The 22,719-nt window shown below is 45.2% G+C and overlaps 1 protein-coding gene across 2 annotated transcripts in view; it reads right to left on the reverse strand.

The window, feature by feature from the left end:
* MAP4K2 (mitogen-activated protein kinase kinase kinase kinase 2) overlaps positions 1-22,719 on the reverse strand; it is a 305,818-nt gene that overhangs the window by 141,695 nt on the left and 141,404 nt on the right. For both annotated transcript variants that reach the window (XM_069208012.1, XM_069208011.1), the window contains 2 exons: positions 9,034-9,115; positions 956-1,066 (listed from right to left, as the gene is read on the reverse strand). In XM_069208012.1, coding sequence (XP_069064113.1) covers positions 956-1,066; positions 9,034-9,115 — 193 coding nt within the window. The remainder of the gene's footprint in view (positions 1-955; positions 1,067-9,033; positions 9,116-22,719) is intronic.

Below are 22,719 nucleotides of genomic sequence, written 5' to 3' on the forward strand. Positions count from 1 at the left end.
AGGATGTACTTACTTTTTCGCATCACTTCAAATAAGGGGCTGAGCCAAAGGCTGCAGATTATTTGCTCTTTTAAAAAGAAGCGCCTTTGAAACATTTCACATATAATTTTATAGGTTTGGTATGAATGTGTGCTGTAAATTGTTCTAAATCTTTTCACTGCAGCAAAGGCACTGGACGTATGTATCATGCTGTTGGCTGCCCAGCTGTAAATGTGCTGCTTAGACTGCGTGTCCTTCCCACCCGTCTTCAAACCTGCACTTTTTTTTTTTTTATTATTGCCCTTCCCTGTGACTTTCTTCTTTTTTCGGTGAACTGGTTGAATCAATATCGATATGGTGTGACCAGGAAGTAAGGGTGTTTGGCAGACATGGCCCGTCTCTATGTTCTTTTCGTTCTTTTTTGTGGTGTTAGAAGTTTTCTTCTTAATTCTATGTGCTCCTACCATATGTTCTCACTTCATTTTTTCTATTACGAGGTCTATAATACACTCCAGTATCTATGCATCCCCTTCCACTCTGCTCCTGTGGGGCTATCTGTTCCCACAATGAGAAGCAAGTGTGAACAAGGCCAGTGGCGAGACTGCAGCATAAGAGTTTACACATGTGTGTACATATTTTGAACAAAATAGCAATCTTGCAAGAAAACTCACATTCAACACCTAAAATTACACACATTTAAAGAAGATGATTTTGTTACACAGAAATTCTCCCCAAGATGGCATTTGTTTAATTCACCAGAGTTTGCTATAGTAGCAGTGAAAGGTTGAAAATCTTCATCCCTTTACTAAATGTTTTTCCAATTCATTGTTGGGTGAACCACAATTTTGCAAAAGGGACATGCAGGATAGATGTCCTTGACCTCCTTTGGGAGGGGCGAGGGTAAATGGGCTACAACCTCCTTCAAGCAAATTCTAAACATAAAAACGCCGTGAAAAAGTGGGTATCAAGAGCTTACCTCAAGGTCACAGTCATCTAGTGCGTGGACGTTGTCCAGATCAGGGTTGTTCGCTTTGTCGAGCAGTTCAATGACTAGCGAGCGGCTGAGTGTCTGTGTCATGAACGTGTGCTATCAGAGGACAACAATGAATAATAGTAATTTGCTTTATATATAATACTTCATACCGCACATGTGATTTTTCGAAGTGCTGTACACAATGAAGGTAAAATTGCTAACAAATGTTGGCTGTACAATAGGGAGTTTGTGCAATACAGAGATTGCTATGGTAGTTGAAACAGTCTTTCACTAAATTGTCAAACAGAATTACATTTATTTCTACATCTGTCTAATTCTAACACCTATAGCATTGTCAATAGTACATTGTATTCACGCAGCAATATTGTTCACTGGCATAGGCAAAACCTACTGACCTTTTCAGTTTTGCAAAGCATGGGGGCTTTGCTCACTTGGTATCTATTGCATGCGTGATGGATTTTTCCATAATAATGGCCAAAACTAACACGTACTCCAAGGAAGAGTTAGAAGTCTGAAAATCAGGGGCTTGAAATGTAATTATTAGGATTAAAATAACAGGTTTTAAGTATACAATGACGCAAAATTCCCAGCATTCACTAGTTTAAGTACCACTATAGTCTTGACTGCAACAGCTGAAAGAGTAGGAAGTACACTGAGACAAATTCCCAAGAACGCAGTTTTTTGTGGTGTCAGTAGTTCAATTTATTGTGCTTACTCCAAACGTCCATGAGCTTGCACAACCTGGAGTTTAGAGTGTGTCATGGAGCGCACTGTGGAAAGGCTATAGCTTACAATGTAGGCTTACTGACAGGGCCGCTGAAATTATGTGAGTCTGCGGCCACAACATTTTCTGCATAGTTATGGATTTGTCCTGTGTGCTACATTATCCATCATCTGTTGTGTAATCTACTGATTTTAGCAAAACAAAATAGTTTCCAGCTCAAATGGATCAAAAGTTACTTAAAGTGTCAAATCTTCTTGCAGCTCAGTAGAGAGACATTCACAAAGGTTGACTGCTCATTCTTCAATTGCGTACTGTTATATATGAGTGTTAAGCTGGTACGAATAAGGTGAACTTTTAGCCCAGACATGGTTACCATGGTGTACAGAGGAAGATGACTTGTCTCCCTCCTTCTGATCATGCACCAAAAGACATACTTTCTGTTCTCCCACAGGCCAAAAGGGAATACTGTGACTTCAAGTGGTATCCATCGGTGGATGAAGGGACGGGGTTCACCCCTTGGCCCAGGAGGAGAAATCCATATCTGATAGTGCGTGGCAACCCGGAAGGCGCAGGGTTAATCGGGAAGGAGCAACTAGGTTAGACGCCTTTGCAAGAACATACTGAAGGTGCCAAGACGCTGCCGGAGGAAAGAGCCTTGTTCTCTCTTGTACTGAGGCGATCAGTGGGAGGACTCTGGACACCTGAACAGTAAGTTAAGAAAGGAAGGCACCAAATCAGGGACTAGAGTGTACAACTTTGATAAAAGCTCAGTGAACTCTTTAAATAACTTCTTGTCATTTGTTAGCAGTCAAAAGCTGACAAGTGGTGGAGAATGCGGGTAACTGTCATCTGAGGAAGGTGGAGGACAATATTTGACAACTCAAGGAGGGCCAAAGCAAGTTAGAATGGGCCCTCGAAAAGCACATCAGTCAAGCTGATATTGATCGGACTGTATTTGCTAATGTCATTAAGTCCCAAGGGGAAAGTCTGACCAAAATGTCAGAGGGACAGATGCAATCAGAAGCTGGGGTTTGCCCACAGGAGGTGTCAACCAACACCAGAGGTTGTTATTCCTTTACAAAAATAGATTTCGGGGGAAGACCCAGTGGCATTCTTTCTCAATTTTCAATGAGACACAAGAGCCAGCGCTTGGTCAGCTGAGCGATGACCTTTCTATCCGGACCCTTTATTGACTGGGGAGGCACAGACATCCTATCAAACTGCCAACAAAGACGGAACTTCTGGATATGGTGATATCAAGAAATTTATTAGGGATTGTCTAGGGCTTTATGATGAAACCCACAGACTCAAATTACGCAAGGAGAGAGGAGCGCCAGGGGATATACCTAAAACGCTAATCTATAAAATGAAGGATGCTACTGAACCCTGAAAATCAATAAGGAGGAAATAACGGATAACATTTTCTTGAAACAATATCTCGAAGCATTGCCCTTCCAGACTTAGAGGTGGCTTATGCAACATGTCTAACCTTACAGCATGCAGTTGAGATAGCCACCAGCCTTGCTCAGTCTCAATCTAGGGGAGCGCCGTTTGACTTTGAGAAACCCAATGAAGTAGTACCAGTTCCAGCATCTAGGAGTGAGAAAAAAACATATAAACGTACCCAAGAATTCCTTAGGACCAAGATAACCGGACCTGACCCTACTGTCACTCCCGGCCCAGAATGTTATGAATGCAGGGAATGGGGCCATAGCGCCCGATTTTGTAGGAAGAAAAAGGTGAAGGGAGACGAGGAACCTATGGATGGCAGCTACACCCCTCGGTCCATCCCTTATGCCCCAGAGATGGGACCCATATATTATGTGGCTTTACATATTAACAGTAACTGAGCAACTGCACTTCTAGACTCTGGTTGCGAACAGTTGGTTGTTAAAAATGATTTGATCTATCTCTCCCAGATAGTACCCAATTCATTTTTGGGGGATTCGCTGTGTGCACAGGGACACTAAAACCTACCCAGTAGCCAGTTCTGACCAACAAAACAGAACCTATAACTGAAGCTAGAGATGTTGACTCTTATCCACAAGATGCTATTCTTACCAGTGAACCATGGATATTAGATAAGCGATTCAGGGTGGCCTAGGTAAATGACAGTTCACTACAGAACACCTGGCAGAGAACTAAAAACAATCAAAAAACTCCTAACACTATGTACCCCAAGTCTGTGATACAAAAATGGTTTCCCTATCGTATTGGTAAGGCAAATGAGGAACACCATCTTTTGGTATCACTTGACTTCAGAGCCAAAGTTCTCTTCTTTGCACACTCCCATCTATTGGCTGGCCATTGTGGTTTAGAAAAGACCAGCCAATCCATATTGCAACATTTCTATGGGCCTGGTGTATATGCCCAAATAAAACAGTATTGTCCAACATGCAAAATATGCCAGCAAAAGAACCCATACCAGCATCCTGTGATCCTTTAGAACCCCAACCTATCATAGGGAAACTCTTTGATAGAATAGGAATGGACCCCATAGGCTCTTCACCACACTCAGCAAAAGGGTTCCAATACGCGTTGGTCATAGTCAACTATGCTACCCGATATCCGGAAGCCACGCCCTTAAAGGTTGCTAATACCAAAGTTATTGATCAACATCTAATAGTGTAATTTTACCGCATGGGATTCCTAGAGAAATCCTTACTGATCAGGGTACCTTTCTATCCAAATTTATGAAGCAGATTTGAAAACAACTAAATACCAAGCCCTTGAAGACCTCTGTTACCATCGCAAGTCTGCTTGGAACACTTATTAACCCTTCAGTATTTGGCAAGACTGCCTACCATTTAACATTATCTTGCTATTGTGTATTTCACCTTATTTTTGGGACACTGCTCTTACGAACGTACGCCTTGAGAAAGTCTTGATGACGAAACACGTGTCGGCTGTTGTGCTTTGGATTCATGGTGCCTTGGATGAATAAAATTACAACTGTTTACAGACACTTCTTCGGAACTTTGATTGATGCACTCTATCAAGAAATGGACTCTATGTACTATTTTGGTGTGCCTTGGTAACTCAGTAATAAACTTCCCTCAATCAGCACAACTACACCCGAGGTAGCTGGGTGTTGTACCAATAAGGCACCCTCCGAGTACTATCTGTGACTTCTTAACACTACTTCCACAATAAATTATACACACATACAGGAAGTGCGAACCTGTAAGCATAGCCACCTTTTTCTTAGTTCATACATCTCAAGACTGATGGACAAATAGAGAGGTATTATGGAAGCCTTAAACTGACTCTCAAAAAAATGTTGTCTGGGGATGGTAAGAATTGGGAACAACTACTACCCCTAGCCCACTTCGTACTTAGGGGCCAAGTGCAGAGCAGTCTAGGGGTTTCTCCCTTTGAACTACTTTTTGGATGACATCTTCATACACTCCTTAATATCACAAAAGAAGCTTGGGAGGACGCCGAGAACAAAGCAGATACCTTGTTAGACTATGCTAACCATCTTAAGTCTCGCATTGGGAAAAAGTGCTTTGGCTTGTGAAAATCTATAAAAAAGCTAACAGATACAAAAGCATTTTTATGACAAAAGGAAAGATTGAAGGGAATATGTCACAGGGGACTTGGTCTTGGTTCTTTTACCCACCTCACATACTAAGATGAAAGAGGAGTGGCAAGGTTCCTATAAGATCAAAGACAAGTAGGCTGTGTCACCTACCAGATACTGCTTTCCCCAGAAAAGAACAAACATATCATGTCAATCTCCTAAAAAAAATGGTTGGGTCCCCCTCCTAGATCCAAACAAACCACAGAACCTTCAGAACATACAAAGCATAGCATAGGGGAAGCCCATGTAAATGATTCTCTCTCTGAGGAAGCAAAGAGCTCTTTGATGTCCTAAAATTATTTGCAGCCATTTTCTCCGATTTACTGGGGAGAACCCCCTCACCATCCATTCTATCCCTACTCTAAAGGGTGTTGTTAGTAAACAACGACCCTATAGAGTTCCCACTGCCCTTCGCCAAGCCCTTCAGGCAGAGATAGAACAGATGTTGAAGATGGGAGTCATGCTTCCTTCCACTCGTAATTGGTGTTCTCTGATTATACTAGTGCCGAAGCCGGATGGCAGCACCCGGTTTTGCATAGACTTCAGGGCTGTCAACAGGGAGTCTAAGCTGGACAGCTACCCCTTGCCAACAGTGGATGATCTGATTGAAAAAAATGGGCAAAGCCCAGTACAACTATTGACCTAACAAAAGGCTACTGGCAGGTCCCGTTGGAGCCCAAGGACCAAAAAAAGACAGCCTCTGCTACCCTGATGGCCTATACCAATTCACAGTTTTGCCCTTTGGATTCCATGGCACCCCAGCCACATTCCAGAGACTCATGAACACCCTACTGCAGCACCACCAGTGGTACTCATCTGCCTATCTAGACAACATTGTTGTTTATAGTAAAAGCTGGCCAGAACATCTAAGAAACATCCTGCTAATCCTCTCGGAACTTCAACAAGATTGCCTCCATATTAATACAAAAAAAGTCTAAATTTGGTCAACGGAAAGTTAAATACTTAGGTTACTTTCTTGGAGAAGGAGTCATAGAATGCCAGACAGAAAAAGTTATGGCCCTTCCAGACATGCCCTTTCCAACAACAAAAAGAGAAATTAGAGCTTTCTTGGGTCTCCTGGGATACTATAGGAGAATCATACCACAGTACTCTGAGTTAGAAGCTCCTCTCTCTGACCTGTTGAGAACACAAGTCTCTTCTACACTCTTTAGACAACCACCTCCTTCTGTCTTTTGCCCTTCCAGGGACTGCAATCTGCTCTCCCTACCAGTCCCGTCTTGGTATCTTATGTTGCAGACAGATGCAACTGATGTAGGAATTGGAGCGGTTTTTACTCAGGGGGATCAGGAAGGGTGCAAGAGACCTATTGTCTATATCAGTAGGAAGTTATTCCCAAGGGAAACATATTTACCCTACTAATGAAAAGGAGCGCCTCACCGTTAAGTGGGCTATTGTGAAGCTTTGTTACTATCTGGAGAGGAAGGCCTTTGTTTTATATACAGATCATGTCCCCACTTACCAGGCTCTATCGAAATAAGGGAATAATAACAGAGTCTTGTGCTGGTTTCTATCCCTACAGCCTTACCACTTTGAAGTAAGACATAGAAAGGGCAGAGAACAAGGAAATGACGATTACCTCTCCAGTTTTCCCCTTTTTCCCGATCAGGCACATCTTAGGGAGGGTGTGTGTAACGAGGAAGATGACTTACGTGATTCCCTGCCCTGGCTCCCTCTTCTGATCATGCACCAAAAGACGTACATTTTGTTCTTCCACATGCCAAAAAGAAATACCGTGACTTTAAACCGTATCTTTTAGAGGAAGAAGGAACGGAGCTCACCCCTTGGCCCGAGATAAGGAATCTGTATTTGGCCTTGTGCGCCAACCCAGAAGGCGCCCCTTCAGTCGGAAACCAGCAACTAGGAGAGATTCCTTTGCGAGAACATACTGAAGACAGCAAGATGCTAAAGGAGGAAGGAGCACCTGCGACCATCCAGGAAACAGTAGAGGATACCGCCGTGCCCACGTGACCTGGGAACTTAGCACACCTGCTGCTGAAGATTCGTAAGATGGAGGAATCCGTTGAGGTGCTGCTGGTCCCAGCCAAGCTCCTCGAGGTGCGTGGCTAGCACAAGGTGTGTGCCGGAATCCGGCCTGGGGGTTGTAGGGAAGGGAAGCACAACAGACACCAGTGAGGGTTTGAGAGAACAGGAGGATGACCCGTATTTAACAATGGCATACAGCCGAGCACTTGATAAAAGGCAAGGCAAAGGACATTTTGCTTTCTTGGGTTAAAACACCCAAGCATGTTTGGAACTTCTGCACAAATTCCCCCCACCCTACACTCCAACACTCCCTGGTGAAATTAAATGGTGGAGGATTCCAAACAATTATCAACAGGTGACTGACCTGCCTTGTTTTCTCTCATACCGAAGCGATCAATGGGAGGGCTCTGGACACCTGAACTGGAAGTAAAGAAAGGAAGGAACCAAACCAGGGAATAAATTGTATAACTTTAATAAAAGCTTTGTGAAACCCAGAGGGCAGGTCCAGCTGGCACTTCTCTTAGCCAAGAGGCAGACGGCCATCGGCTCGCTGGGAACCCGAGTACCACTGGTGTCCTCTTGGCAGCGGGATCTCCTTGAATGGGGGTGGCCGAGGAGATGCACATGCGTATTGCCCGTACCGACGAGGGTGCCTCAGATGCAACCATGTTGTGGAGGTATTGTTTCAATAAATTTGCTGTAGAAGATGTAACTAGCTCGGAGGAAGGCTCTGACGGGGAGGGTCGATGTCTGTGTTGTTTGTACCAAGGTAAAGGTACAGTGACAGCCAATCAAGCATAATTGTATTATTCAATGTATGACTGGCTTGATGACTTGGAATCAATGTGCTCATGTCCACTATTCGTTTCATATAACAAATGTCTATGTTCAGGCATACAGGCAACAGGTACCGCTGTTTTGAAACATACCACCATGACTTGTTACCGGATTTCAACCCTATCTCAGAATGGAGCCATGCACTGCTTATGTGTTGTATGTGTTTTGTGTTGTCGTATAAAAAAATAGTTTAAAAAAAAAAAAACAATAAAAAAATGAAAAATAAAACCTTGTGAACACCTTACATAACTGCTGCTTGTCATTTGTTAGCAGTCAAACGCTGACTCACAGGTATTGCCTTTTCCTACCACATCATTTAGACAATTCTGCCGCACAGCTTAGTTTTGACTGCTGTATAATTCCAGTGGCCTCTCTTATATAATATTCAAAATGAAACTAATTACAAAAATGATAAACATCAGTTCTTCTGGGGCAAACGTATGGGTTTATTATTATGAAAACATAATGAAAGTTTCATCTTCATCAATCCTGAAATTGCATATTGCCCCAAAGCATTTCGGGAAACCCATCTTCAGGGAACCAAATTACATATACTTACTCTCCCGGCCTCCTCACCGCCCTTGTTAGGGAAAATAGTTTTATTTTGAATAATTGGATTTAGGCAAATGCTTTGGCACAGTGCGCCCCACAACACACTCTAAACCCCTAAGTGTGTGGACTTAGGGATTCCATGAACTCCTAGGCTTGATGTAGTTCCACAGAAATCACACTGAAAAAACTTGTGAGCGCACATACCAATTAATAGTTTGAGTACACTTTTGTGCAATCACACTGGCCTTTACTTAATCCAAAAGAAAACAGAAGATGCATGTTTCATTTTGAGCCCATGAGCCAAGGCACCAAATCACAAGATACAGAACCCATAGCAAGTTTCATTGCCCCTAAATTTACCTGCAAGAGCTTCTCAGCAGTTGGCCTTTTTTTGGGACTTTTGGTTAGTGCAAGTTTGAGGAACTGGTGAAAGTCATGTGACCTGAAAAAAAAGGGAGAGTGGAAAACTGAGAGAAGTTCAGACCCAATGGGTCTTTAAAAAAAACACCCTGTCCCTAGAGTAAACAATAGAACAAACTGTTTAACTCATGCTCATCAAAGCTCTACCCTCAGTACAAGATGCTGTAAACTTCTCTGACATGTTCACGAACACCCTTGACACAATCTTCATCACAGAAACATAACCCAGCCACATCCACACATGTTCTTTACATCCTCATAAACACATGCTGCAAGTTGGGCTGTAAATGAAACGTAAAAGAGTTTACTGTCGTTCCTAAGTCATTCAAGCCTTGGAACCAGGATTCCACAATCCTAAAATCAAGTGCGCTCCTCACCTGCCACTAGTCATTCTCTGTCGTACATGCAGCCATATTCCTCCTGATTAGTTGACCCCCTGGACCATTCAAAATGTAATCAAAGGTTTAGTCTTATTGCCATCACATCCATTTATCATTTGAACAAAAGTTTCTTTAGAGACTCAACACCCAAAGAGACCCCACACAGAACAAAATAACAGAAAACTTCCGCAATCTGCTCAACACCTTGACCATTATATAAAATCTCAATAAAGCAATCCATATCAAAGGCAAGATTCTCAGGCTGGTCCTTATGAACATCCCAAAGATCAAATGCTACTCAACTACTCAGGTCAGGAATGTTTGACCCCACTAAGAAAAAGTCTACTCATAAAAAGAACTCCCCGAACTACCTGCAACATTTACAACACCTAATCACTCTGGTGAGCACAGCTAATTTTACAACTAATAGCAGTTTTCTGCTTGACTGCTTGTTAATACTTCCCAGTAAAACAATGAGGAAACAAATGACCTAATGAAAATATGATCCACCAAAGTCTTCCACACTCACCACTTATCTATACATAAGCAAAAAAGGAATGCAGGATGGCCATGTCACAAGATAAGGCAGTACAACCAAAACCAACACTCTGTTTGGAGATATCAGCCAAAGGAACCTACCATGCCTCGCAAAATCAGAAAAATGCTACCACTACCATACCTGTAGGTCTAGTGACTTGAATAGTGTACACAACCTAATAGTAGCTTGACCCATAAACTCATCTCAAATTGTGTGATCCTAAGCAAATATTTTATTTCATAGAGATGCCTTTTTCTTCATTATCACATATGTGAGCACCTTCAAATATGTGAGTTTAGAGTGTCTGCGGTACAAAAAATGTGTTTGTTTGTTTTAATAAACTAATCTTTTATTCCACGTATAATTAAAATAGGGTACACTTGAACGATTACTTGCCTCTTTGTTATCTAAAAGTATTGCCATCAGGGCAGGGGTAGGAATGTATCTCAGTTCATATTAAAAAACTCTCACTTTTGAATATACTATTAAAGCATGATGTGGTAGTGCACTGTCGTTTACAAACAGATATTTTCCACTGAAATGACCACAAACATTCCTATTGACGGGCAGTTTTACAGATTAAACTATATACCATACAAATTATAATGTTTGGAAATCAGGTTTCAACAAGTATTTATCATTGGCTTATCACCAAATAAAGTATTCTGGTTTGTTTTGTTCCCAATAAAATATCTGTTGCTATATTATTTTAGAATCACAAAAAAGGTGGTTTCCTTACTACTGAAATGTGTTTTGAAATATTTGTACAGTTCATTTACAAGCTATTTAAATGTAGTGTAGCCAGTTCACTTTAAAAACCCTCTAACTTTGCAGTCAGAGAAAGAAATGCAAGCACCAGTCTCCGGAATAAAATAAGCAGCAATTTGTAAGAAGACATACACTGACATTTGACCTCTGTCTTTGCACAGCAAAGGAGACAAGATAAAAAACAAGATTTAAAGGCATCTTTATGGCTCATTCACTTTCTGAATGAACAGAACACATGTTCTTTGTTGGAGATCACTTTCCAGACCGGGCCAGTGGGTCCTAAAAAGAATTTGTACTTATAAAATCTGACTCACCATAGCGAATGGGTGAGTAGATTTCTCAAGGCCTGCCTATGACAAATAAGACAATCAGAACCCAACAAAGCAAACCCCTTTTGAAGGTTGTGAAGCACCAGCAATATTCTTACTGGCCTTTGCCCACTAGCTCCATGTCTCCTTCTACCCAGAAGGTGTTGATGATATTCAGAAAATTACATTTGGCACTTAAAAAACACATCTATGGCCAATGAAAGATTTTTATAGAAAGAAAGCCAGGAATGATCACTTATATCCAATATGGATAAAAGGATGAATACATGAGCCTCCTTGACATAATCACAGGAAAGAGGATCTACCATGAGTGGGACCAGAATACAGAATAATATCCATGGAAGGGCACAAAACAGCATAAAGAGATGAAGATCCATGTTTCTATTATGGGTAATTGATTTAAGAGATAAAGAGAGAATTCTGGCAGCTCAAAAATAAATAGACACAGTATGAGGGACCATTAGCAAAATACTTGGGATGTCACGATGAGGTTAAAAAAAGAAATTTCTGACTCAAGGAATTAAGCGTGGCCTTCAGAAGCTGGCAAAGTTATGTCTCAAATATGAGAAGGAGGAGCATCCGGGATGCTGAGAGGCTGGAGAACCTGCTGAAAACAAGAAGTCAGTTGAATTGTGAGTGAGAAGTAAACAGGGAGAGGATCAAGACTGGGATAATAAAGATAAGCTAGACTCTATCTGTCTTGAATTTAAAGTTTCTTGCAGAGTTACTAATGGGGAGCAAATGAATTATAAACAAGGCTAATCACTTAACACACTACATGTTTGACTTTTGTTCAGTCATGCCCTCCCTAAATATTGAGAACGCACATTCAATTGGAGATTTGTATGAAGTGACTACTTCTGATTGCTTGTTCAAGGGACTATACATGACAAGCAGTGGTAAAGATAACAGGTTTTACTTATGCAAGAGTTATTAGCTTTGCCAATGTGCTTTAGTGGTGTACACCAGCCTGCCTGCTGTTCAACATAGCTAAAAGTTGGTGATGTGGAGGAGAGTGGCTGGGAGTGGCATTGTAGGAGGCTGGACTGGCTTGTAGTGAGTACCAAGGGGTACTTGCACCTTGCACCAGGCCCAGTTATCCCTTATTAGTGTATAGGGTGTCTAGCAGCATAGGCTGTTAGATAATGGTAGCTTAGCAGAGCAGCTTAGGCTGAACTAGGAGACGAGTGAAGCTCCTACAGTACCACTAGTGTCATATGCACAATATCATAAGAAAACACAATACACAGATATACTAAAAATAAAGGTTCTTTATTTTTATGACAATATGCCAAAGTATCTCAGAGTGTACCCTCAGTATGAGGATAGCAAATATACACAAGATATATGTACACAATACCAAAATATGCAGTAACAGTATTAGAAAACAGTGCAAACAATGTATAGTTACAATAGGATGCAATGGGGACACATAGGGATAGGGGCAACACAAACCATATACTCCAAAAGTGGAATGCGAACCACGAATGGACCCCAAACCTATGTGACCTTGTAGAGGTTCGCTGGGACTATTAGAAAATAGTAAGGGTTAAAAAAATAGCCCACCCCAAGACCCTGAAAAGTGAGTGCAAAGTGCACTAAAGTTCCCCAAAGGACATAGAAGTTGTGATAGGGGAATTCTGCAGGAAAGACACAAACCAGCAATGCAACAACGATGGATTTCCAGTCGAGGGTACCTGTGGAACAAGGGGACCAAGTCCAAAAGTCACAAGCAAGTCGGAGATGGGCAGATGCCCAGGAAATGCCAGCTGTGGGTGCAAAGAAGCTGCTACTGGACAGTAGAAGCTGAAGGTTCTGCAGGAACGACAAGGGCTAGAGACTTCCCCTTTGGAGGATGGATCCCCCACGCCGTGGAGAGTCGTGCAGAAGTGTTTTCCTGAAGAAAGACCGCCAACAAGCCTTGCTAGCTGCAAATCGTGCGGTTAGGATTTTTGGATGCTGCTGTGGCCCAGGAGGGACCAGGATGTCGCCAATTGCGTCTGGGGACAGAGGGGGCGTCGAGCAAGACAAGGAGCCCTCTCAGAAGCAGGCAGCACCCGCAGAAGTGCCGGAACAGGCACTACGAAGATGCGTGAAACAGTGCTCACCCGAAGTCGCACAAAGGAGTTCCACGTCGCCGGAGGACAACTTAGGTAGTCGTGCAATGCAGGTTAGAGTGCCGTGGACCCAGGCTGGACTGTGCACAAAGGATTTCCGCCGGAAGTGCACGGAGGCCGGAGTAGCTGCAAAAGTCGCGGTTCCCAGCAATGCAGTCTGGCGTGGGGAGGCAAGGACTTACCTCCACCAAACTTGGACTGAAGAGTCACTGGACTGTGGGAGTCACTTGGACAGAGTTGCTGGATTCAAGGGACCTCGCTCGTCGTGCTGAAAGGAGACCCAGGGTACCGGTGATGCAGTTCTTTGGTGCCTGCGGTTGCAGGGGGACGATTCCGTCGACCCACGGGAGATTTCTTCGGAGCTTCTAGTGCAGAGAGGAGGCAGACTACCCCCACAGCATGCACCACCAGGAAAGCAGTTGAGAAGGCGGCTGGATCAGCGTTACAGAGTTGCAGTAGTCGTCTTTGCTACTTTGTTGCAGTTTTGCAGGCTTCCAGCGCGGTCAGCAGTCGATTCCTTGGCAGAAGGTGAAGAGAGAGATGCAGAGGAACTCGGATGAGCTCTTGCATTCGTTATCTAAGGAAATCCCCAAAGCAGAGACCCTAAATAGCCAGAAAACAGGGTTTGGCTACTTAGGAGAGAAGATAGGCTAGCAACACCTGAAGGAGCCTATCAGAAGGAGTCTCTGACGTCACCTGCTGGCCCTGGCCACTCAGAGCAGTCCAGTGTGCCAGCAGCACCTCTGTTTCCAAGATGGCAGAGGTCTGGAGCACACTGGAGGAGCTCTGGGCACCTCCCAGGGGAGGTGCAGGTCAGGGGAGTGGTCACTCCCCTTTCCTTTGTCCAGTTTCGCGCCAGAGCAGGGCTGAGGGGTCCCTGAACCAGTGTAGACTGGCTTATGCAGAAATGGGCACCATGTGTGCCCATGAAAGCATTTCCAGAGGCTGGGGGAGGCTACTCCTCCCCTGCCTTAACACCATTTTCCAAAGGGAGAGGGTGTAACACCCTCTCTCGGAGGAAGTCCTTTGTTCTGCCTTCCTGGGCCAAGCCTGGCTGAACCCCAGGAGGGCAGAAACCTGTCTGAGGGGTTGGCAGCAGCAGCAGCTGCAGTGAAACCCCTGAAAAGGCAGTTTGGCAGTACCCGGGTCTGGGCTAGAGACCCGTGGGATCTTGGGATTGTGCCAACAATGCCAGGATGGCATAGAGGGGGCAATTCCATGATCATAGACATGTTACATGGCCATATTCGGAGTTACCATTGTGAAGCTACACATAGGTAGTGACCTATATGTAGTGCACGCGTGTAATGGTGTCCCCGCACTCACAAAGTCCGGGGAATTGGCCCTGAACAATGTGGGGGCACCTTGGCTAGTGCCAGGGTGCCCACACACTAAGTAACTTAGCACCCAACCTTTACCAGGTAAAGGTTAGACATATAGGTGACTTATAAGTTACTTAAGTGCAGTGGTAAATGGCTGTGAAATAACGTGGACGTTATTATATTCAGGCTGCAGTGGCAGGCCTGTGTAAGAATTGTCAGAGTTCCCTATGGGTGGCAAAAGAAATGCTGTAGCCCATAGGGATCTCCTGGAACCCCAATACCCTGGGTACCTCAGTACCATATACTAGGGAATTATAAGGGTGTTCCAGTATGCCAATGTAAATTGGTGAAATTGGTCACTAGCCTGTTAGTGACAATTTGTAAAGAGAGAGCATAACCACTGAGGTTCTGGTTAGCAGAGCCTCAGTGAGACACAGGGAACACAGGGAACACATACCTATAGGTCACAAACTTATGAGCACTGGGGGTCCAGACTAGCAGGGTCCCAGTGACACATAACAAACATACTGAAAACCTAGGGTTTTCACTATGAGCACTGGGCCCTGGCTAGCAGGATCCCAGTGAGACAGTGAAAACACCCTGACATACACTCACAAACAGGCCAAAAGTGGGGGTAACAAGGCTAGAAAGAGGCTACTTCCTCACAGGCATGTTGTGGAGTGTACAGTGGAGTGATGTAGAGTGGAGTGGAGTGGATGGTTGCGTAATGGCCTAAAGTGGATGTTGTTGAGTGGAGTGTAAGAGTGAAGTGTCGTCGAGTTAAGTGTTGTGTAGTAGGTTAGAGTGTTGTGTAGTAGAGTGGAGAGTTGTAGAGTGTAGTAGACTGGTGTAGAATAGAATGCTGAAGAGTTGAGTGGTTGTAGAGTGAAGTGGTGTAAAGTGGCAAAGAGTGGAGTGGTGCAGAGTGGAGCAGAGTGTCAGAGTGTCGCAGAGTAGAGTGGCACAGAGTAGAAATGAGTGGCATGGAGTATAGAAGACTGGGGTAGCATAGAGTGGCGTAGAGTGGAGTGGTGAGTAGTGGAGGGTAATGGGGTAGAGTGGAATAATGTGCCACACAGAAGAGGCAAGTGGCTTACAGTGGAGTTACGTAGAGTGAAGGAAAGGGGAGTGGCATTGGAGGAGTTGCATAGTGTGGAGTACAGTTTTGTAGAGTGGAGTGGCACAAAGTGGAGTGCAGGTTCATAGAGTGGAGGGGCATAGAGTGTTGTTGATTTGAGTGGCATAGAGTAAAGTAGTGTGGAGTGGGTCAGTAGAGAGTGGGGTACAACAGTAGTTCTTAACCATTGGTACGAAGACCCCAGGGGTCCACGAGAACTAATCAGTGGGTCCACATTTTGTTTGTATAAATATTAGTAAAGTATATACAAATAAAGAAATTCTCTATATTTGATCCTGAATTGAATTAAATATTTCAATATTTAAGCATGTGTATGTTTGTGAGGCTCAAATTGTAGAAATTGCTTACGCTGGGAGGCCCTGGACTCCAATAATGACTCGCTGGGGATCTCTAGATTGCAGTAATGATTCAGTGGGGGTCCTCAGAAGTCAAAAGATTGTTGTAGGGTGGCCTAAAGGAGAATGGAGTGACAGAGTGCCAAAGAGTGGAGTGTTGTGGAGTGGAGTGTTGTAGAGTGGAGCGTCACAGAGTCATGGAGTAGAATAGACTGGCCTGGGGTGGAGTGTCTGAAAGTGGAGTGGCATAGAGTGGAGTGGCATAGTGTGGAGAAGAGTAGGGTGGTATAGAGTGGAGTAGTGTGGAATAGAGTAGGGTGGAGTAAAGTGGACTAGAGTAGGGTAGAATACAGTGGAGTACAGTGTCGTAAGGCAGAGTGTCGTAAAGGGGAGTAGAGTGGAGTAGCGCAGAGCGGAATAAAGTGTTGTATAGAGGATTTAAATGTCAGAGTGGGGTGGAGTTGAACGATGTAGAGTAGAGTAGAGTGGAATAGAGTTTGGTGGAGGAGAGTGAAGTATAGTAGGGTGCAGGAGTGGAGTAACGTGTTGTAGTGTGGAGTGTTGTAGAGGGGAGTGTCGTACAGTGGAGTAGTGTAGGATTGGTAGGGTGGAGTAGAGAAGCACAGAGTGGGGTAAAGTATTATAGAATGGAGTAAAATGTCAGAGTGGAGTACAGCAGTGCCAAGCAGAGTAGTGTGTTGTGGAGTGTCAGAGGGCAATGGAGTGTCATAGTGTGGAGGGGCACAGAGTGGAGTGTTGTAGAATGCAGGGCTTAGAGTGTAGTAGAGTGGAATAGAGAGTTTTAGAATGGAGGGGCGTAGAGTGTCATAGAGGGGAGTAGAGTGGAGTAGCGTAGAGCGGAATACAGTGTTGTATAAAGGATTTAAATGTCAGAGTGGGGTAGAGTAGAACGATGTAGAGTGGAGTAGAGTGGAATAGAGTTGGGTGGAGGAGAGTGAAGTATAGTAGGGTGCAGGAAGGTGGAGTAACGTGTTGTAGTGTGGAGTGTTGTAGAGGGGAGTGTCATACAGTGTAGTGTAGGATTTGGTAGGGTGGGGTAGAATAGCACAGAGTGGGGTAAAGTATTATAGAGTGGAGTAAAATGTCATAGAGTGGAGTAGAGTAGAGTAGTGCCGAACAGAGTAGAATGTTGTGGAGTGTCAGAGGGCAATGGAGTGTTGTAGTGTGGAGGGGCACAGAGTGGAGTGTTGTAGAATGCAGGGCTTAGAGAGTAGTAAAGTGGAATAGAGAGTTGTAGAATGGAGGGGTATAGAGTGGTGGGTATGGAGGGTCGTAAAGTGCATGGAGTGGCATAGAGTACAGTGGAGTGGCCAAGCATAGAGTGCAGTAAAGTATAGTAGAGTTGAGTGGCGTAGAGTTAGGTAAATGGGCATAGAATGAAGTAGTGTAGAGTGGCATAGAGTGTCGTAGAGTAGAACAGAGTGTCACAGTGAAGGGGCGTCGAGTGGAGTGGTGTAGAATGGAGTGGATTTGTAGAGTGGAGTGGTGTACAGTGGAGCCTAGTGGTCCAGAGTTAGTTAGAACAGAGGGTCGTAGAGTGGTGTAGTGTTGTACAGTGGAGAATCACAGAGTGGACGGTCAAAGAGTGGAGTGGAGTAAAGTGGCTTAAAGTGGAGTGGTGTAGTATGGAGTAGTGTGTTAAAGCATGAAGTGGTTTAGAGGAGAGCAGACTAGAGTGGAGCAGGGTAGAGTGAAGTATCATAGAGTGGAGTAAACCGTAGAGAGGAGTAAAATGTCATGGAGTGGGGTAGAGTAGTGGTGTAGAGTGGAGTACAGTGGAATAGCTTAGCGTGGAGTAGAGTGGAACAGAGTGGAGTGCAATAGAGGGGAGTAAAATGTTGTAGCGAGGAGTGTTTAGTGCAGGGTGTTGTAGACTGGAGTAGAGTAGGGTAGAGCAGTGTAGAGTGGAGTAGAATGTCGTGGAGTGCCATAGACCGGCCAGGAGTATCGTAGAGTGGTGTGGAATGTAATGGAATGGCATAGAGTGCTGGGGAGTGTTGTAGAATGGAAGAGAGTGGAGGGTCGAAGAGTGGAGAGGCATAGATTGGAGGGGCACAGAGTGGAGTAGAGTAAAGTGTTGTAGAGTGGAGTGTCGTACAGTGGAATGTTGAAGAGGGTAGGGGTGTACCGTGTAGCAGAGTGGAATAAAGTGTTGTAGAATGGAGTGGTGTAGAGTGGAGGGGTGTAGAGTGGCATAAGGTGCCATAGAGTAGAGAGGATTGGCATAGCATAGAGGGCAGCAAAATGAAGTGGAGTGGTGCAGAGTGGAGTTAATGGGCGTAGAGTGAAGTGGCATAGAGTGGGGTGTCGTAGAGTGGAGTGCCATACAGTGAGGTGGCAGAGTGTAGCTATAGTGAGGAGTGGCATACAGTGAAGTAGAGTGGTCTAGAGTCAAGTGGCATTGAGGGCCATAGAGTGGCATAGTGTTAGAGTGGAGTGGGGGCACAGAATGGAGATGAGTGGCATAAAGTGAAGTGACTTAGAGTGGTGTAGTGTGTCAGAGTGGAGTATCATAGAATGGACTGGCATAGCATGGAGTAGAGTGGCGTAGCATAAAGTGTTAAAGAGTAAACTAGAGTGTGGCAAAGTGGAGTGATGTAGAGTGGAGTGGTATAGAGTGGATTGAAGGACAGCAGAGATGTGTGATGTCACATACAGTGGAGTAAAGTTTTAGAGTGTAGTGAAGTAGCATGGAGTGTCCTCCAGTGCAATAAAATGGCATGGAGTGTAGTACAGTCAATTGGCATAGAGTGTTGTAGAGTGGCATAAAGTGGAGTGGCATGGAGATTCTTAGAGTTGAATGGAAGAGACTGGAGTGGCATAAAGTGTCATCGAGTGGCATAGAGGGTCATTGAGTAGCATAGAGTGCTGCAGAGTGGACTGGTGTGGAGTACAGTGGCATAGAGTGGAGAAGAGTGGTGTAGAGTGGAGTAGAGTACCACTGAGTGTCACAGAGCGGAGTGGCATAGAGTGGAGTGGCCTTGTAGGAAGCTGGCCTGGTGTGTGGTGGGTACCTATGGTACTTACACCTTATACCAGGTCTAGGTATCCCCTCTCAGTAAAGTGTAGACAGTGTCTAGAAGCCAGGCTCTCTAGAGGTAGCTGTGGATGAGCAGCCCAGGCTTATCTAGAAGACATGCAAAGCTTATACAATACTACTATAGTCATACAGGACATACAAGAAAGAAAACACATGGGTGCACAAAAATAAAGGTACTTTATTTTTGGAACACAGTATCAGAAAATACTAGAGAGCCAACCCTCCAATAGGAGGTAAGTGAATACTCTATATTTATATATATATATATATATATATATATATATATATATATATATATATATATACACAAATACATATATATGTATACTAATAAACAGTAAGAGGCATAAAAAGGGTAGCTAACAGTGTAAAATAGCAATAAGCAATAGTAGCCCTAGGGGGAGCCCAAACCATATACTAAGAAAGTGGAATGCGAACACATGGCCCCCACCTAGGTAAGTGAATCGTGTAGAGTGAGCTGGGAATACTAGGAAACTACACAGGTAAGTAATGCAGTACCCCTCAGCGACCAAGAATGCAGGAGTAAAATACTGGAAAAGAAGAAAAAGAAGATACCCAGAACAGCCTGCAAAGAACCAGCAACGTAATACCAAAGATGGAGACCTGTGAAGAGAGGATACCAAGTCCAGAAGTGTCTGTGGAGTCAAGGAAGAGTAGGAGGTACTACCCACCCAGAGGTACCTTTTGGAGTTGGTCGATGAAGAAGAAAGACAGGTCAGCACTGAAGCACAGAAGCTGGAGAAGAGTTCCTGGTGCGTGCACAAGGTGTCCTATGCTGGAAGCTGGATTGCAGATGGGTGTCGGTGAAGGAAATTCCACCAACAAGCATTGGTTAAGACTAATTTGCGGTTGGCAGAAAAGGGGTGCTGCCGGGTACCAGAAAGGTCCAGGAGGATTCTACCCAGTAGGGGGAATCACAGGGGACCCTCCGTATCTCAGAAGGCCCACAGGAGCAGAGGCAGCACCCACAGGTATTCCACAGGACAGGGACACAGAAGTTGCTGAAGCAGCCCACGCAGTACCACAGAAGTTGCTCCCACGTCACCAGAGAACCACACAGAGGCCCAGGAGTTGCAGGAGGAAGTGCTGGGGGCTGGAGATACACATCACCTGAAGTTCCCCTTGGAGGTGAAGCAAACAAGCCTTGGTAGCTACAAAGGACGTGGTGCATGGGTACTGTCTTCCGTGGAGTGGAAAGGACTTACCACCACCAAAGTGCGACAGCAGGTAGAGAGGACCAAGGGAGACTCTCCGGACCACCACCCGTGATGCAAGATTCATGCTACTCAGGATGAGGGGAGATCCACGCAGCCCGTCGTCGTTGCCGCCAGGTACCTGTAGTTACAGGGGAATGATGCCTTCACCCCAATGGAGATTCCTTCTTATTCTTGTGCAGGCTGAAGAGTTGTAGTCTTCTGAGGATGCACAGCTGGGGAAATGTTACAAAGCTGGCAGGAATTCTGGATACAAGGTTGCAGAAGAGTCTTCCTCGTGGATCTGCAGCTTGTAGGTTCCTGGAGGGTCCAGTCAGTTCCGGAACCCAGAAGTCGAAGCAGAGGTTGCAAAGGAGTCCTGTTGGAATCTTGCAAGCCGAATCTGAGGACCCACCCCAAAGGTAGACCCTATATAGCCCAAAGAGGAGGCCTGGTCACCTAACCAGGTAACTACCTATCAGAAGGTGCCTCTGAAGTCACCTGCCTGGCCTGCCACTCAGATGCTCCCAGAGTTCCCTGCCAACTTTGGAATCAAGATGGCAGAACCCAGGGACCCTCTGGTGGAGCTTTGGGCACCACCCCTGGGGTGGTGATGGTCAGAGAAGTTTGTCACTCCCCTTTCCATTGTCCAGTTTCACGCCAAAGCAGGGATTGGGGGTCCCTGAAGTGGTGAGGACTGGTTTATGCACAGAGGGCACCAAAGGTGCCATTCAAAGCAAAACCAGTGGGTTGGAGAGGCTACCCCTTCCAAGCCAGTCACATTTATTTCCACAGGGAGAGGGTGTTACCTCCCTCTCCCAAAGGAAATCCTTTGTTCTGCCTTCCTGGGCTTTGTTCAGATCAAGCAGGAGAGCAGAAAACTGTCTGACGGGTGGCAGCAGCGGGGCTGCCCAGAAAACCCTGTAAGACTGATGGTAGCAATGCGGGGTCCTCTAAGGAGCCCCCAGGGTGCATGGAATCATACTTCCAATATTTGCAACAGTATTGGGGTATGATTCGGACATGTTTGATGCCAAACATACCCAGGTTCGGAGTTACCATTATGTAACCTAGGTAGTGACCTATGTCCAGTACAGATATAAAATAGAGTCCCCCCGCACTCACAAAGTCCAGTAAAATGGGTCCGGAGTTCATGGGGGCATCTCTGCTAGTGCAGGGATGCCCTCACACACAGGTACCTGCACCCTGCCCTCTGGGCTGAGACTTACAGTGAACTGATGCAGTGACCTGTAGTTCACGCAGACTGCAATGGTAGGCCTGCAGAACAATTTGCATGGGCTCCCTATGGGTTGCAGAATAACTGCTGCAGCCCAAAGGGAACCCCAGTGCCCTGGTGACCTAGGTACCATATACTAAGGACTTACATAGGGGCACCAGTACGCCAATTGTGGGGATAAAAAGTTACCAGCAACCAAATTTGGAGGACAGAGCACAGTCACTGGGGTACTGGTAAGCAGGATCCCAGTGAACACAGTCAAACAGACTGACAAACAGGCCAAAAGTGGGGTAGCCAAGCTAGAAAGAGGCTACTTTCCTACAGGCCTAGACAGGCGTTGAGTAAAATGTCACAGAGTGAAGTGAGGTAGAGTGGTGTAGAGTACTGTAGAGTAATGTGTCGTAGAGTGCTGTGAAGTGGGAAATGCGCAGATTGGATTGATGCAAAGTTGAGTGCATAGAGTGGAGTGGTCCAGAGCAGCACAGAGTCCAGTAGAGTAGCATAGCGTTGAGTGGAGTAGGGTGGCATAGAGTACAGTGGTGTAGATTATTGTGAAGTGGTATCAAGTGTTGTGGAGTGTAGCGGTATAGAGTGGAGTGGCGTAGAGTGGAGTATGCATAGTGTGGTGGTGCAATACCATTAAGGCAAAATATTTTTAATTGAAAAGACCATTATGTCTGCACAGACAGAGGTCCTCATTGTGACAATGGCGGTAAAAACCGCCTATCGACGCAGCGACGGCCGCCAAAAGACCGTTGCCGCGGCTACCATCCGTCAGCCATAATATGACCCCACCTGGATTTCCGGCACAAGAAGGGTGGAAATCCGGCTGAGGCCATACTGGCAGATGGTGGTAAGGTAGCGCTGCTACCACCAGCAGCACCACGCCAGTAGCCCGCCGCCAGCCGTATTAGGAAAAATAATACGGCCTGGCGTTGCACTGCTGGCGGGTTCCGCTGGCGGTAGCAGGGCCCCGTCCCCTGCCGGAAGACACCCTGGATAAAGGTAAGTCGGGTTTGCGACAGGGGAGAGGGGGTGTTCTGTGGGTGTGTGCATGTATGTGTGAGTGTGTGCGTGAATGCAAGTGTGTTTGGTGTTGTTTGCATGCGTGTATGAAGGTGTGTGAGTGTGTATATGAATGTGGATGAATGCGTGTCTGCGTAAAGGTTTGGATGTGTGTGCGGATG

Source organism: Pleurodeles waltl, chromosome 9 (assembly GCF_031143425.1).
Source record: "Pleurodeles waltl isolate 20211129_DDA chromosome 9, aPleWal1.hap1.20221129, whole genome shotgun sequence".
Lineage (NCBI taxonomy): Eukaryota > Metazoa > Chordata > Amphibia > Caudata > Salamandridae > Pleurodeles > Pleurodeles waltl.